This window comes from Peromyscus leucopus, chromosome 6 (assembly GCF_004664715.2).
Source record: "Peromyscus leucopus breed LL Stock chromosome 6, UCI_PerLeu_2.1, whole genome shotgun sequence".
NCBI lineage: Eukaryota > Metazoa > Chordata > Mammalia > Rodentia > Cricetidae > Peromyscus > Peromyscus leucopus.
Window position 1 is genome coordinate 104,781,633 of NC_051068.1, and position 16,639 is coordinate 104,798,271.

General features: G+C 39.3%; 1 protein-coding gene across 1 annotated transcript in view; it reads left to right on the forward strand.

The window, feature by feature from the left end:
* The window catches only part of Dkk2 (dickkopf WNT signaling pathway inhibitor 2), a 97,436-nt gene that overhangs the window by 75,469 nt on the left and 5,328 nt on the right, over positions 1-16,639 (forward strand). Inside the window, exons 2-3 of the mRNA XM_028856981.2 lie at positions 14,881-15,031; positions 16,103-16,258. Coding sequence (XP_028712814.1) covers positions 14,881-15,031; positions 16,103-16,258 — 307 coding nt within the window. The remainder of the gene's footprint in view (positions 1-14,880; positions 15,032-16,102; positions 16,259-16,639) is intronic.

Here is a 16,639-nt window from a genome sequence, read left to right on the forward strand (position 1 = left end):
CAGATGAAAAGCAGTTTGCAAGCGGATTGTTATGCTTTTGATCTATTCTCAGACAGGAGCCTGGCTAGTGTTGGGTTTTATACTAATAATAATAAAAAAAAAAAACCCACTTCATCTAATCTTAGTATGGAAACAACTTGACTTGTTTGTATGAATAAAGTTCTGGTGATCGCATTTAAACCCAGGAAATGTTGTAATCAGATGTAATCCATCCTGCCTGATACCTGCTGTGCCGAGGTGTGACAGTCTTTCCTCTTCCTACAGAATTAGAGAATCCAACACTCTGGTCTATTCTATGCAGTCAGAATGCACAGGAGCCTTACAAATGTTCAACCTTTTCAAAACAGACTGACATTCTGTGTGGAATGTTATTGTCTGTGTAGGACACATTCAACCAAGAAGACAGAGTTTTTATTTCTTACCCCTTTGTCCAGCAAATAGTCTCATAGTATCTTTCTCCAAGTATCAAATATGAACTCAGACAAAGCAGAAAACAATCTTTTGCAAATTTCTGTATGCTATTAAATTTAGAAGCAGGACCTAACACTTGTGGAATAAAGTTCCAATAAATATGGGCATGATTATGGAAGTTGAGGGGCATATGAACAAGAATTATAGAAATTATCTGAAAAGCATTTTGTTCAAGACCTATAAACACTACATATATATATATATATATATGTATTATATATATAATGTTTGGTGAGAGCTGACACACAAATAATATTTAACTAATTTAATGTGTCTGATAGGGATCTATCTTATTGAAATCAATTTGTTCAGTATTATAATTAGCTGTTAAATGAGAATTTTGATTCTTGCAAAAATGAGAGTCTTGTAGAGCCCTTTTGTTTAGGTCTGTATAGCACTAAAATGTTGGAGGATGCCATCCTGGGTTACATTCTTCTTTGCAATAACAATCCATAGTGGTGATAGCTAACTAGGAAACTATCACATATGATACATAATCAAAAGACAATATTTAGAACAAAAACAAAGAAGCAATAGAAGTATTTAGTGGTGAGAGGGAACCAGCTTCCTTATCCAAGAAATATCCACTGTGAGTGTTCCAACCTAGCAAAACTCTTAACCATTTCCAGAGGACAATTAGGAAAGAGATCAGGGCATCATTACCTTCATGGTAGAGACAATCTACAGCTGCTTAGAAATGAAGAGTTCTGCTTTCCACTATAGATAACTTATACATGAAAACTAGGAAGGCTATAAGGCAAAGTATTAATGATAGCACTCAGGAAAGGGGAGTTGGTGGCTCAGTGAGGCACATGTAGACAAATTCCTAGACAGAAAATATCTCATCATCCAATGTCCTTTCTTTTTAAAGATATATCTATATCTATATCTATCTATCTATCTATCTATCTATCTATCTAGATAGATAGATAGATAGATAGATATAGATATATATGGAGAGAGGAGAGAGAGAGAGAGAGAGGAGAGAGAGAGGGAGAGACAGAGAGACAGACAGAGAGAGAGAGAGAGAGAGAGAGAGAGAGAGAGAGAGAGAGAGTCTGTCCTAGGCTATAAATGGTTTCAGTAAGATTTGACTGACTTTAAATATGAATGTGAAAATACATACAACCTCCTCATTAATTTTTGGGCTTTTTCTTATTACCATTCCTAGTTGATTATAAATTTGTTTTTGTCAATGTAATTTTATAAATTTTTAACCAATGTTACAACAAAATCTCATTAACTCAAGAGAAGACATGTTGAGGGATGCGAATTCATTCCAAATATTATGTAACTGCGGAAATGGAGATAAAAAAAATGTTGTCCTTATTCAAAGAATATAAAGAAAATAGACAAAGAACTCAACAGAGTGTGCTCTGTGTCCTGGTACAGATAAGCACTCTATATCAGTGATATAACTGTCAAATCCATCTCCACTGGAGGTGGCTACTCAACCTGGATAGTTGCTCAAAAGTGAAGTAAGTTGATGTAATCTTTGAGTGACGAGCTAGAAATACCCTAATGATGAAATGGGATGGAGGAAAGGTGTTCTTGGCAGAAAGAATGTGTTTCTAAACAGAGAGCCATGGATGGGGTTGACTAGAGGATATGCATATAGCCCATGTAATTGGAGTGCAGGACACAAACTCTAGGGAGGTAGATGGAAACCAGATTCAAGAAGCCAAGAACAAATGTTTCCTGGGAATCTTAACTGTAATATAGCTTTCTTCTTCTTTGGCTAAAATGATCAAACAACACTGGACAGACTTTGTATAGCATTCTAAATATTGCTCTGGACACATTTGAATGTATGGCATGAGGTGAAATTTTTTTTTAAAGTGAAAGATTTTTAGAATGACCCTAGCATTGTTGTCTAAAAATTTCATTTACCCTTTTCATGAACCTCCTGCTGGTAAGGGAAGCACTCTGGTTGTTTCAAGGCAATGCAAGCCCATCTCTATTCCTGTGGGAACTCCTGTTTCTTAGCTGCACTCTACTTCTTCCTTACTGCCTTCTCCTGTACTCACATTTTAAAACCCCATACTTTGTTTTATTGTTGCAAAGGCTGCTGGAATGTAAGGTCAGACATGGAGGTGTTAAGAAGAGTTCGATGCCAGTACATCTGGGGATCCTTAGTAATGCCCAGGGGCCCACAAATAGAAGCTGCAAAAATACAGAGGAGCATACTCTTTGCACAGACAGAAAGAGCCAATGGAATGAGGGGAAAATGACTTACACCCAAAACATTATTTCTCTTTTTGTCGTTTAATCTGGTAACAAATATTCTGACCCCCTTTGCTCCACTGAGAATGCTTGGGTCACCACACTAAAGCAGAGGCCCTGGGATGTGGGTGGTGTGGGGGGACCAATGTCTTCAGTATGTTCTCTTTGGGATTACTAACACATTGAGAATGTCATCACAAGCTGTACCACATTTCTGAGGCTGATATTTGAACACTAGGGTCACCAAAACCCCAAACATCCATCATCTGGCTTATGATTTCCTTCCTTTCCAAAGCTTTTGAAAGAAATTTTTCATAGAAACTGATGCTAGCCCAGTGAGTGATGTCTCTATACCACATTGTTCTGGAGACACATATCTCCTTACCTCATGTGTGCTGACCTTCCTTCATTTTTTCTACACAGTAAGAATTTAAATTGGTTCATAAGGGTATGAGACTGAGAACTAAGTCCATATGTATATTGAGATACTGACTTTTTTTGAAAAGTGCTTTATTTTAATAAATAACATGTGCTAGTATTATTGTTATTATCAGAAACTGAAACTATTCTCCAGTCTAAGGCTTTTCCACTCGGTCATCTTTAAAATGTCTCAAAAAAATGGCCCTGGCCACTGTCACATTTCATCTGTCAGAAAGTCAAGCACTCCTCCACTGGGAGGCTTTTACCCTAGCATGAAGTTGACACTCTGAAGTTGCTTCAAGCACTCACAGTTGTCTTGGATTGTGGAACTCAGAAGTGATTCGATGGACAAAGTGAGTGTACTTTGCATGTCTTATGCATAGGTTGTTATGTGGGATCTGTTCTGCCTTCATTAACAAGGTACACAGGACAGACTGGAGAAACCAGGATATATTCTGTAAACACCATAAATTCAGGCATCAGGCTGAAATTGCAAAAAGACTAAGGTGGGTAAAATTCTTATCATATGAGATAGCTTCATTTCTTTCTCTTCCTAAGGGCAAGTGGCTTATTCTAGTCCTCCATCTTGTGGCTGATAGAACAAGGTATCTACATGCTCCTTTATCTTGGCTAGAGATATAGTTCTGGTTTAATTGCTTTCCCCATACTTGCCCGTGGTAAACGGTGAATCACAGCCTTGCCCTGTGTTAGTAATAAAAGGTTTCTCAGTCAGTGCAATCTGATGCCTAGCTCTGTATAAACATTGGGAGAGCTTCTCCTCAAGTCATTGCCTCTCCACACTGGCACACCTGCAGGGATAAACATTGTGTGCCATCTTCTTTACAGGCTCTAAGCTCTTATAGGAACAGTTTATCATTCTCAGTATTTACTCATAGCATTCTTAACAGATATGGGAAAAAGTCCTTGTACCTTAAGTTAGGTATTTTTCTGGGCTTTCTTCTCATGGTTTTGACCAGAAATGAGCAGTCTTTCAAATTTTATCTGCTTGTATCAGCTGTTTCCTCAAAATTAGAATAAAATGTAGCCAGTGGCTACTTGAATTCGTCTGGCCTAATTCCTGGAGGAAATGAAAGAGAATTCAACAAGATTAGAGAGGGACTCCCATTTGACTGCTCTGTATCAAGTGAAATCAGCCAAGATACTAGCAAACATTAGCCCAGTCAAGCAATTGTTAGAGCAATGCATTGTGTATATATGTATGCTTGTGATAATATGTTTTGAATGTTTAATTGAAGTCTTATTGTTCCAAGAAGGTGAAATTTATGAACTCATTCAGAACACTTTTCTTGGGGAGCCTTTACTTGAAGCTCTTGCAGGAAGCTTTGGATTAAGGAAAACTGTTTTTTCCTAAAACAAAAACATAAGGCATAACTTAACAAGTAAGAAACTCTTGTTTTAAATTTTCAAATACTAGCTTTTTAAAGAAATTGTATTAATTATAATTGGAGCTGCATGTATCTAGTGCAAATTATAAAATATTTTTAAAAGCTTACATGTAACCTAAATGTTCTCTTTTCTTCTATTCTCAGTACTAACCTTGTCTACCTTCCCATGGGTAAACTATCACATATTTCTTTGGTCATTTTCTGAGATAATTTGATAGGATTTCTACACACACATATTCACATATATTCATGTATGCAATTACACACACACAGCACTGTCATGTCATCATTTTCTAAATTCATGATAATGTAAGCAAACATTTGGTCACCAACACATTTGACATTTAAATTACCAAGTATTTATATTTTGAAAATAGTTACAGAAATAGTTACCAACCTTGGTCCGTTTTATTATCATGAAAGTCTTTTTAAAGCAGTAAGTTAATAGTATATGTTTTCATTTCCACCTAATATCTACTTTTAAATATAAATGCACCTTTCATTGAGAAATGAAAAATGTCATACTAAGAACACAAACTAACGGATATTCATATGACCTGTCTTTCATATATTGTATGGGGATGAAAGCTATTTGTTTTGTGTCTCCCCTCAGGATATAAAATACAAAGGAAGCTGCATAGTTATGCATTGCCAACATGACACAGGTGTATACCACATGAGGATATGTAACAATGCAGCAATAATGGATGTGCTGACAGCTCTGAGTCCACAGTGTCTTCTTCCACAGCACGATGGTGTGTGTGTGTGTGTGTGTGTGTGTGTGTGTGTGTTTGTGTGTGTGTGTGTGTGTGTGTGTTTCTCTTCCTTTACTTTTCATAGATCTCTAGAAATTCCCAAGCTCTCCCCCAAGCACAGTGGATGAGTACTAGGAATAAAAATGAACCTTTCTGGAAATAGTTGTTGCCAGTGGGTCACTTTCTTACACTTACACTTGCCATGTAAACAATGCCCACTTAGACCCTTGTCTGTCTGGAGAAGGGGTTGGGTTCATAACTTGTCTAGCTTGCTGCCATTTGTGTGATACCTGCAAAACATGGACCATTAATCTATGCAACAGCTCTGAAGCCATACCTCTTCCCGTATCCTCCCTTATTGTGTGTTCATCAGAATAGAATTTATTAAAACACATTTCTGGGCCCCATCTAATCTTAGAATAGAAATAAAATGTCTGAAAAAAATTCCATGAATACGTAGTTTTTAAAGGAAATCTATGGCCGGGCGGTGGTGGTGCACGCCTTTAATCCCAGCACTCGGGAGGCAGAGGCAGGCGGATCTCTGTGAGTTCGAGGCTAGCCTGGGCTACCAAGTGAGTTCCAGGAAAGGCGCAAAGCTACACAGAGAAACCCTGTCTCGGAAAAACCAAAATAAATAAATAAATAAATAAATAAATAAAATATAGGAAATCTATGGAATGCTCATAATTAAGTAAGCAGGTAAGCATTGTTGAAGTTAGGGAAATATGTCCATTTTATCAAGGGACATATGCAACTTACCAAATTTTCCTAGAGTCATAAAACAAATTAATCTGGAGGCATAATTCAAATAGTACAATTATAAAATCTTTCTTACCATAATATATTTCTAAAGACATGAAATCAGGCAAATTTGTAAGACTACAATGACATTTTTTTTTTTATTATTGATGTCAACCAGACATTTTGAAGAGAACCTAAAGTTGGGCACTTTACTGCTCTGTTTAAGTCTGGATAATTATACTCAGGCAGTCACTGAGTTATAAAGGACTTGGTAATAGACACATGGAACACACAGGACTCTTTAGCTGTGCACATGCTGAGGCATTGCTGTTGTCACAGACAGGAGTAGTTTGCTCTATACATTTTGAATGAGAGGGAATGGCTAAACATAATGAGGGGAAAAGGATGAAAAAATATTTTAAAAAATTGAAGATCCAGGTAAACTGCATCCTTTAGGTTTCCGTTAGTTCTCTGACCAGACAGAAAAGTTAGTTTCCCATTCACTCCATGATGGGTAATGGAGAATATGAGATGTGTTCACACAGTTTCTTAGAATCTCTCTTTTGCTTAAAAGAGCATCAGACAACTAAGAAATGCTAGAGCTGGAAAATAATCTTCCCCAGGGAAGAGCATACCAATTAGTTATCCAATACCAAGTGGTCAGCCCTGAAGACATGTGAGTATTGTATGAGTACCATTATCCAGCCTGAGTAGGTTATATTTAGTAATATATGTACACACACACACACACACACACACACACACACACACACACACACACACGTAGCAATATCAATGAAAAAAAAGCCATGAATTTGAAAGAGAACAAGAAGTGTTATATGCCAAGGTTTGAAGGGAGAGAAGGAAAGGGGGTAAATGATACATTTTTATTATAATCTCAAATACAAAAGAAATTTTTAGAAAAACTGACAGAGTGGAGCACAACAAGCCAGAGATTACCTAGTCTTTATTCTACAGAATTAACCTTTCCTCTTGAGACTTGGTGGGACTTTCTGAATTAATTGGGGAACTAATGTATTTCCAAGCTACTAGAAAAAAAATCCATGATTCCTAGTCAATAACCCAGGCAGCATTACCAAGTATTCTCCTGTCTTGTAACCTTTGTGTCAAAATTCAACTTTCTATCTTTTCTTTAAAACAAATATATGTAATGGGATGAACAGCCTAAGTTTTTTTTTTTTTTTTTTATTCTTCTTAGGAAACTAAATTTAAGTAGACTCAGTCATGTTGATCCAGTGGCTGTTTTGTCATTGTTTGGTTGGTTTTTCACTGTTTTCTTTTCTTTGGGGGATTATAATATAATTACATCATTTCTCCATTTCCTTCCCTCCCTTCAAGCCTCCCATATACCCTTCCTTGCTTTCTTACAAATTCATGGCTTCTTTTTTATTGATTATTGTCTATGCATCTATCTATATCTATCTATCTATCTATCTATCTATCTATCTATCTATATATATATATATATCCTCAAATACAGCCTCCTCAGTCTGTATAACGTCACCTATATTTATGCTTCGAGTGTGATCATTCAATATTAGGTAGTAGTTGGAGGAAGACTACATTTTCCCACTCTGAGCATTCCTGTAGTCCTGTAGTTCTGTAGGTGTCCCGTGGTTCCATATGTAAAGTGGCAGCCTTGTGGTCTTTCCCCTTTCCAATTCTGCATGTCTATTGTTGTCTTGTTCATCTCATATTCAGGCTGTTATGTTGGTGATACTTTGTGGGATAGCTTCACATCTTCAGATATAAGTGTAGTCTTCAACCCTCATCCATGAAACATCTCATTCTAACACAGAGAGAGAATTATATAAAACCACGACCAGCCAAACCAGTCCAACCAAAGTGCACAGCTGCATATCCCAGTTCCAACAGTTGAAATCTACAAAACAACTCCTGCACTAAGGCTCAAGGAACATTGTGTAAGAGGGGGGCAGAAAGAGTATAATAGCCAGAGGATCGCGGAGTTTCCTGTGAGATTGTGTCTCCTAGCAATGCCGGAAGCACACATTATTTTAATTAAATTAGCTTCCAGATCCTCAGCATCCATGGTTCTTCTTGAAATTGCCTGGAGTTACAGCTGAGGTTACGCGTCTTTTAACACTTTATAGATGGAAATATAGGCGAAATTCTTAAACATTTTAATGTTATGTATTTGTGTGTGTGTGTGTGTGTGTGTGTGTGTGTGTGTGTGTGTGTGTGTGTGTTATAGGGTCTCATATAGTCCAGACTGGCCTTGAACTCATTATGTAGCCAAGATTGGTTTTGAACTTGGAATCCTCTTGTTCTGCCTCCTTACTGCTAGAATTACAGGCATGTATTACCTGGTTGAAATTTTGACTTGAATGTTTTTTTTTAATTTTTTCTTTATTAAGAATTTTTTTTATTCATTTTGCATACCAACCACAGATCTCCCTCTCATTCCTCCTCTGCTCCCCCCCCCAGTCTTTCCCCAACCTACTCTCCATCTCCTCCTCAGGAAAGGTAAGGCCTCCTTTGGGAGTCAGCAAAGCCTGGTACATTCAGTTGAGACAGGTCCAAGCCCCCCGCATCAAGGTTGTGACCATAGGCTCCAAAGCAGTTCATGCACCCACTGCCAGGGGCCCTTTAAACAGACCAAGGTATATAACTGTCTGGCTTATGCAGAGGGCCTAGTCCAGTTCCATGGAGGCTCCACAACTGTTGGTCTAATGTTCATAAGTTCCTACTAGCTTGGTTCAGTTGTCTCGGTAGGTTTCCCTATCATGATCTTGATCCGCATTGCTCATAGAATCCCTATTTTTCAGCTGGAGTTTCTGGAGCTCACCTGGTACTTGGCTGTGGATCTCTGCATCTGCTTCCATCAGTTACCGGATGAAGGCTCTATGATGACAGTTAGGGTACCTGCTGATCTAATTACTGGGGTAATCCAGTTCGGGCACCCTTTCCCCACCATTGCTAGTAGTCTAAGCTGGGGTCATCCTTGTGGATTCCTGGGAACTTCCCTAGCACCAGGTTTCTCCTTATCCCCATGATGTCTCCCTCTATCAAGAAATCTCTTTCATTGCTCCCCCGCTGTCCCTGTTCCAGCTCAACCATCCAGTTCCCTTATGTTCTCATTTCCCATACCCTACCCTCTATATCCCCCACCCCAGTTTACTCAGGAGATCTCAGAAGGATTATTTTTAATATTCTCTCTAAAATTTTTTCCTCGTTGTGTTATCATTGATTTAAAAATGTTTGCCACATTTATTATTTATTTATTATGTGTGTGAATGGGTGTGCATGTGCCATATCGTACATGTACATGTGGAGGTCAGAGTACAGCTTGGGGGAGTCTGTTCTCTCCTTCCACTAGGGATGGAGCCCAGGTCATCAGTCTTGGTGGCAAGTGCCCTTACAGGCTGAGACATATTCCTGGCCCCTATCCTGAATTCTGAAGTGAAATCATGGAAAATCTGGAAGCAAAGCATTCAAAGTTGTGATGATGACTTCTGCATTTCAAAATTTAACTAAATGTGAGCCACAATATTTAATTGAAGGGGAAGTGATCAGGGGAAAATACACTGCAATTAATTTTATGATGAATATACTGGTTTTTTTTTATCTATTTTATTGAGCCATATTAAATTACTGGGAAGTTAATGTTAACAAAATATCTAACGTTAAGCACTATATTAATGAGGCAAACAAGAAAACACGTGTTGACAAATTTTAGATGTTGACTGTGTAAGAGCATATTTTCGGAGTAGCCAGCCACACATTTGCAGATTACAGATCTAGCTCTTAGAAGTACCCGGGAGATAGCTGGTAGTCAGTCCACCAGGGCTCAGTGACGGCCGACTGCCGAGTGCAGAGCCAGACAGCTGTCTGAAAGAGCCCGAGCTTTCATAGCACCACGAGAATCTGAACTCTTTATCTCAAACTTAATACTGCTCATTCCTCCCATCCTGACTCATGAGTCCTCAAAGGTGCTTACCCAGAGATAACAGTGGACAGAGGAGATAATGAGCACTTTGCCCATAGCCAGACTGGGGTACCGTCCACACAGAACTCCCGTGGTGCAGGTTTCCCACGCAGTTTTGAAGTGCATGCCTTGGCAGTAGTGTGCCTTATATACTCGAAGAAACAAAAATCTACCAGGTGGAGTGTCATAACCTGGGAAGTTAACCTTTCCTGTAAGAAGTTAGGAAAAGGCTGTGGTTTCCCATGTGTGACGGCCAGCCTTGCTCTGCTTTGACCGCAGAGCCCCAAGATCTGTTCCTACCCCCAGCCCTCCGCTGTTACGCCCTCTATCCACTCAAATGTTTTTCATTCACACAGCTGGGTTGTCCCCACCCCACCCCCAACCCCCACAGGCTGTCTTCTGCCTGCCCAGCTGATGACGTTTTCCTGGCTCCAGCCAACTTCCGTGCTTGTTACAAACAGTGCTCAAGGGGACAAAAGATTGTCTAGATTAAAACAACAACGAAAGTAGGTCGATCTTGCAAGAATCCGGATGGGTGGCCAGCCATCCCACATGGACAATGTGTGATGTTTCTGTCTCTTTCTCTCCCACCCCCAACCCCCATCATCAAACAGGAAAAATATCATTATTTTGAGAATGTGGGAGGTTCGGTTGTGGCCAAAGGTCTATTTGTTGGTCAATGTTGTAGAGAAACCTGAAGCAATATTCCTTATGATTTCAGAGAACTGATCTAGTGGTTACATTTCAAAGGGATGGGGAGTTAAAAAAAAAAAAACCACACACACAATAATAAATTCAATCCTTTATGTAAAACTGAATTAATAGACCCTTACTCTTGGATAAGTGAGGGCAAGTTTTGACAATAAGTGAGGGGGGAAAGGACTTAATTGTTTCAAATAAGAGGGAATGGCTACATTTCCTTTTTGCTTTGCTCCTTAGAATTCTATTTGTCATTATTTGCATGTCAGGCTTCTGCTTATAACTCTGCTTTACAATCAGTTAAAACTGTTGTCAGGAACTGGAGTCATTGTTATAGCTTCGGCTGTGTTTCCCTACAGGTTTCTGAATTTCCAACAGCTGCTGCAGGACAGGCTGTTGGCATTAGAAAAATGTGGGCACGTTTACTTTCACAGTCTCTGTGTTCAGCACAGAGGTCACCAATGCACAACCTCATCTCTATGGGTGTGAAACCTTCCCCATAACATGCTCTTGGTTCTGATACCTCAGGCCTGATGCCATGGCAAGTTCAGTACACTCAAATTCTCTACCATTGAGCACACTATTTATCTCTAAAAGTTACATAATGTCTTTTCCTCACTTTAATGCTAAAACTATAAATAATTATTCCAAACTAGCATGGTGGAAATGGACTTCAAACTCTTCATACTAAAGAGAAATGTTGGTTTCTGATAGACTTCAATTCAATCTGTGTCCAATGTGTTTACTCTTTTGTTTTTAAATCTCCTGTCATGGTTATAATGATCACTGGTGTAGCTATTTATAGAAGTGACTTTATATTTAGACTAAAAAGGGGCAAAACAAATGTCTTTGTTTTTTGGCCTGATTCTGGACTGCTCTCATACACTCTTAATTTATGGCAAATCATCTCCTTTTCTTAGGTGCCCCTAATTAACTTACATCCTAACCATGCCTGAGTCTGGGTAGTGAGTGATTGTGAATGCTGACAAAACGGGATTTCTAATCAGTTCTGGAAGTAGTTAGTGAAGAGAGAATGCAAGTCTCATTCTGGTTCTTACACTTGGGCTATTGGTGTTCCAGTAGACTGCCACTGGTCCTCACATACCATGGTTATCTAGTCTCTTCACCTAAAGACCAAGTCAAGAAAGCCATAAAAACACCACTGTTATTAATTGCTGCAGTAAGAAATATATCTGCCTTTTACTTTTAAATCTCTAAAACAAGTACCAGGCGAGCATGTTATTAACTTTAAATTGACACTTCGGCTAAGGCTCTTAAGCTTGCTCTATGTTTACCACAACGCTACCCTCAAATGGGAGCCAAGTGACAACCTTTCGAGACCAAAGTAAACAGGAAGTAAAGATCCTCTTGTGAAAGTTCCTAAATGGCAGTTATATTTATGTATATTTTTCTCACCAGAAGTCCTTTCATTCACTCCTATGCCCATGATTCTGTCAGGCCTCCTGTTTCTCTGTCTGAATGTCTCCCCTTGCTTTCCTACTGTGACACAATTTAATAATAGAAAAACAAACACAAAAGAACACCTCTGAAATGAAGTGACTGAGCCCTCATGGTAGTGCTGAAATACCTTTGTCCAAAATTCAAAATTGTGGGGTTGGGGATTTAGCTCAGTGGTAGAGCGCTTGCCTAGCAAGCGCAAGACCCTGGGTTCAGTCCTCAGCTCCGGGGGGGGGAGGGGGGAATCAAAATTGCTGAAATGTGATGCACCAATGCTGATACATATGTATCACTAATATGTTAGGTCTACAGTTTATGTTCTATTTTCTTGATAATGATCAGGTTAAAAAGGCTTTATGCCTCAGTAAACCTGTGCTGGGGACACTGACTTTTGAAAGCAAGGCATGTCTCCTAAGATCAGTTGCTTCTCTCAAACTCACTTCATTCAATTTATTCTGCCCCCTTTTTTGAAAACATTTATGGAATATATGTGTGTTCATATTCATATATTTTACTTCATATAGTTTACTGTGCCCAAAGTTTTATGAGCTTTGGAGAAGTTATATTTTTATTTAAAATTGTTAAACGTTGCTTTCAAATTTTGAAACTCTTCCTTCTAGATTCTTGGTATGGGCATTCAGTCCCAAGCACAGAACATTTATAACATTTCAAAAACATCCCAAATACTGTCTTTGCCTTTGCCACTGTTTCTTCAACCTAAGAATATTTTTCCGGATAAATAAACTAAATTTAGCAATCAGCTTGTTCCTCCAATGCGGTCTGTTCTTTATGGATGCAGCCCAGTGTTACTTCTAGTCAGAACTGTGTGAGAGTTTGCTGAGTTGTGAATAGCACATGATGTTTTAGCTGGCACATGTTTGTTTCGGACGAGAGAACATGTCCTATTTTTGAGAAAGGAAAGACTTGTAAGACATCAAATGTTTCTTGCAAAACAATTTGATGAAATGAATGTAAATGAATCAGAAACATGTGAATTGTGTTTCAATTAAAATTAATGACTCTAAATAGGAAGACGGCAAAGTTCCTGGGGGCAAGAGTGTGGCAAGGCCAGGCGGGAAGTGACATTGGTTTGGTTTTCTTCAGTCTTGGGTTCTTGAAAAACATCCCACTACTGTGTATTCAGCTTTGTTCAGATTCTTGAAAGTCAACCTAGGAATCGTAAAGTGGACTGATAGCACAAATTCATCTTATGGATTCATGGCACACTGCCACTGGGCAATCATTTAAAATCGCTTTCAAAGGCAAGTGAGTGGCTCCCAGTGCTACTCTTTCAAGGATAAATAAGATGTTGTAATGGTGATAAAATCCATTTTCCCTCAGACTCACACGTAAACTTCATCTCTACTTCCTGTCTCTAATTGAAGATGATGAGACAGACATACCTGGCAGATACAGAGCAGAAAGGGGGGAGGAGGGAGGGAGGAAAGGAGAGAGGGATGGAGGGAAGGAAGGCAGAGAGGATAAAGGAAATAAGCAATGTGTGGGGTTAGGACATCAAGCGGGATTTCATAATGAAAACACCCAAACCAAAATAATTATTTTAGAGACACAAGCATCTTATCCACAGTTTCATCCTTATATCATTTGTGCACACTTCAAAGCAAAAGTCAAAGTTTTTAAAAATAAGATTTGTATTTGTAGTTAAAAATTAATGTATTTCTCAAAAAATTGGAAAAATGATATAAAAGGAGGCTAGGCCTGGTAATGTTTGCTCATAATCCCACTATTTAAAGACAGAGGCAGGAGAATTCTCACACGTCTAAAGTTCAAGACAAATCTGGTCTAAGGTGAGTTCCAGCAATCATAGGTCGTGTAATTAGACCTTGTTTTAAAAAAGGGGGGCGCGGTGGGGAACCTATCTCAATGCTCAGTCTAAGTGTGCTGTATGATATCACAGTCTCTGAACGTGTACATGTCAAATGTTCCAAGAACTTCCAAAAGGCAGGCTGTGTGTAACTGGGGTCCGTACTTTACTTTGATCTTCTGAGTTGCTATCACACACGGCTCACGTAGTTTGCAGGACTTACTGCTGTGGAGAAATGCATGAATAACCTGTCTTTTCTGAACAAACCAAAGGCACAGTTGCTGTAGTTGCTGCAAGGAGATCTGAGAGGATGCCTTGTTGGGCTTCCTGAGAACTCTCAGTAACTAAAGTCCAGCATCCTTCTGGTTATGCGGACACTGCTGGTGCTCTGTAGAGGAAGTAGGGGTGAGGGCAAGGTCCTTTATTTTGTTTTTGTTTTTGTTTTAGGAGGGGTGTGTGTTGTGTGCAGATCAGGTTGTTTCTCAGATCATCTGTAACAGTTTCTCCTTACCTTTCACAGGCAGGGATTGTGAGTTTTTCTTAGAAGTATTTGTTCTCTGGGCAGATACCGATCAGCACAATCATTTGTCCATTTTACTCTTCCTTGTCTCTCAATAGCAGGTGGGAATGGAGTGGGAGGCTGCTTGTGTGTTCTGCAATTAGTGGCGATTCAACAGTTACCTTTTCGTGAGCCTCCGGAGTCACTCACGGCAGGTGCCTGCCAGTATGCAGTATAAAGGTGGCCAATGAAAATGCACGGGGCATGTTAATTTCAAGGTGCTTTTTTACTTTAGGGTGTATTTCATTCAGGCCCTGCAAATGTGACTGAGTTTCTCTTAAGGTTGCTGCCTGAATGCCTTCTCAGTGTCCAAGGACCTCACACATTTCTCTCTTTGCTGTCCTATCTGATGACAGGCCTACCCTTGCAGCAGTGATAAGGAATGCGAAGTTGGAAGATACTGTCACAGTCCCCACCAAGGATCATCAGCCTGTATGGTGTGTCGGAGGAAAAAGAAACGATGCCATAGAGATGGCATGTGTTGCCCTGGTACCCGATGCAATAATGGTAAGAGATCTCATCAAGTGTTAGACAGCTCTTTCCTTCTCAGAAGCCTTTGTGCTAAGGTGATTTAATGCTTCTTTATCCGGACTCCTGAGTTATAAGCCTTTTGGGACTGGGAGGGTTTGAGGGTTTGCGTAGCATTAGATACCAGAGTCACCTTCCAAACAGGCTTCCTGAGGTCTGGCTATTTCTTATTGCAAAATTGCAGTGTTGTGTGCAAAATCACAAAAAGTTCTGTTTCCTAAACACATGAATACCAAGACAAGAAGTGTAGTTGTGAGTCCCTTGACCAGATTCACAGGAATTTTATATTATAGTTCTTATATTAAAGATGTCCTGGGGCATCCTTAGTAGGTGAGGGGATAGCTGGTCCACCTGCAGCCCGGCTGCACTCAAGCCTAATGAGCTGACAGGCAAACATCTATTCAGCACTAATAATGTACTGAAAACAATCACAGACACTTGATTAAATAATTGCAGAACATGGTTAGAAGCGTTAGTCATAAAAAATGACACAGTCAGGCTCATATTGTCATGCCTTCTCTGGTCTCTAGGAATAAACCTACTATGAATATCTTGAAGAGGAACTGAAGGGGCAGACAAAGACCTCACACCATGTGAGAAGTGGGTAGGCTGGACTGAGATTGTTCAGCTCATAAACAAAAAGGACCTTGGACAGGTTCTTGGTCAGATGACTTTTGAAAAAAGAAACAGTGGACACTGACTTAATTCTACACCACGTCGCTATTCTAAGTACTTTTCATATATTTACAATAATTTGATGAGATTCATTCTGCTTTGTTGTTCTTTGCACCATGTCATTAGATCTTGAAAAGGAAAAATTCAGATCTAGGAAGCTTGGCTCCAGAGCCAAATTATTCTATCCTTAATAAGTAAGTGAATGAATGAACGAATGAACTAACAGATAAAAAAGATAGATACATAGTAGTAGGTAGATTAAGAAACAGACACATAAATGTCTATACACAGATATAAATGTCCTAACACAGACCAGGATGAACATCACAGGTTATATCACCAGTTATAGTGATCTGTTTACAATCTCATTTCCAGGTATCTGCATCCCAGTCACTGAGAGCATCCTGACCCCTCATATTCCAGCTCTGGATGGCACTCGGCATAGAGATCGGAACCATGGTCACTATTCCAACCATGACCTGGGATGGCAGAATCTAGGAAGGCCACACACCAAGATGTCTCATATAAAAGGTAGGACTCCCTCTACTTGCATGTTTGTTTACTCTTTCTTTCTTTTATAAATAAGTAAAAGAAAACATAGTGTCTTAGGGTTTCTATTGCTGTGAAGAGACACTATAACCACAGCAACTCTCACAAAGTAAATCATCTAATTGTGGTGGTTTGCTTACAGTTCAGAGGTTTAGTCCATTATCATCATGGCAGAAAGCAAGGCAGCATGCAGGCAGATGTGGTGCTAGAGAAAGAGCTGAGAGTTCTTACATCTTAATTCACAGGCTGCAGGAAGTGGTACCTTATGCATATATGAGACCTTAAAACCCATGTCCACAGCGATGCACTTTCTCCAACAAAACTTATACCTACTCCAACAAGGCCATACCTCCTAATGGTGTC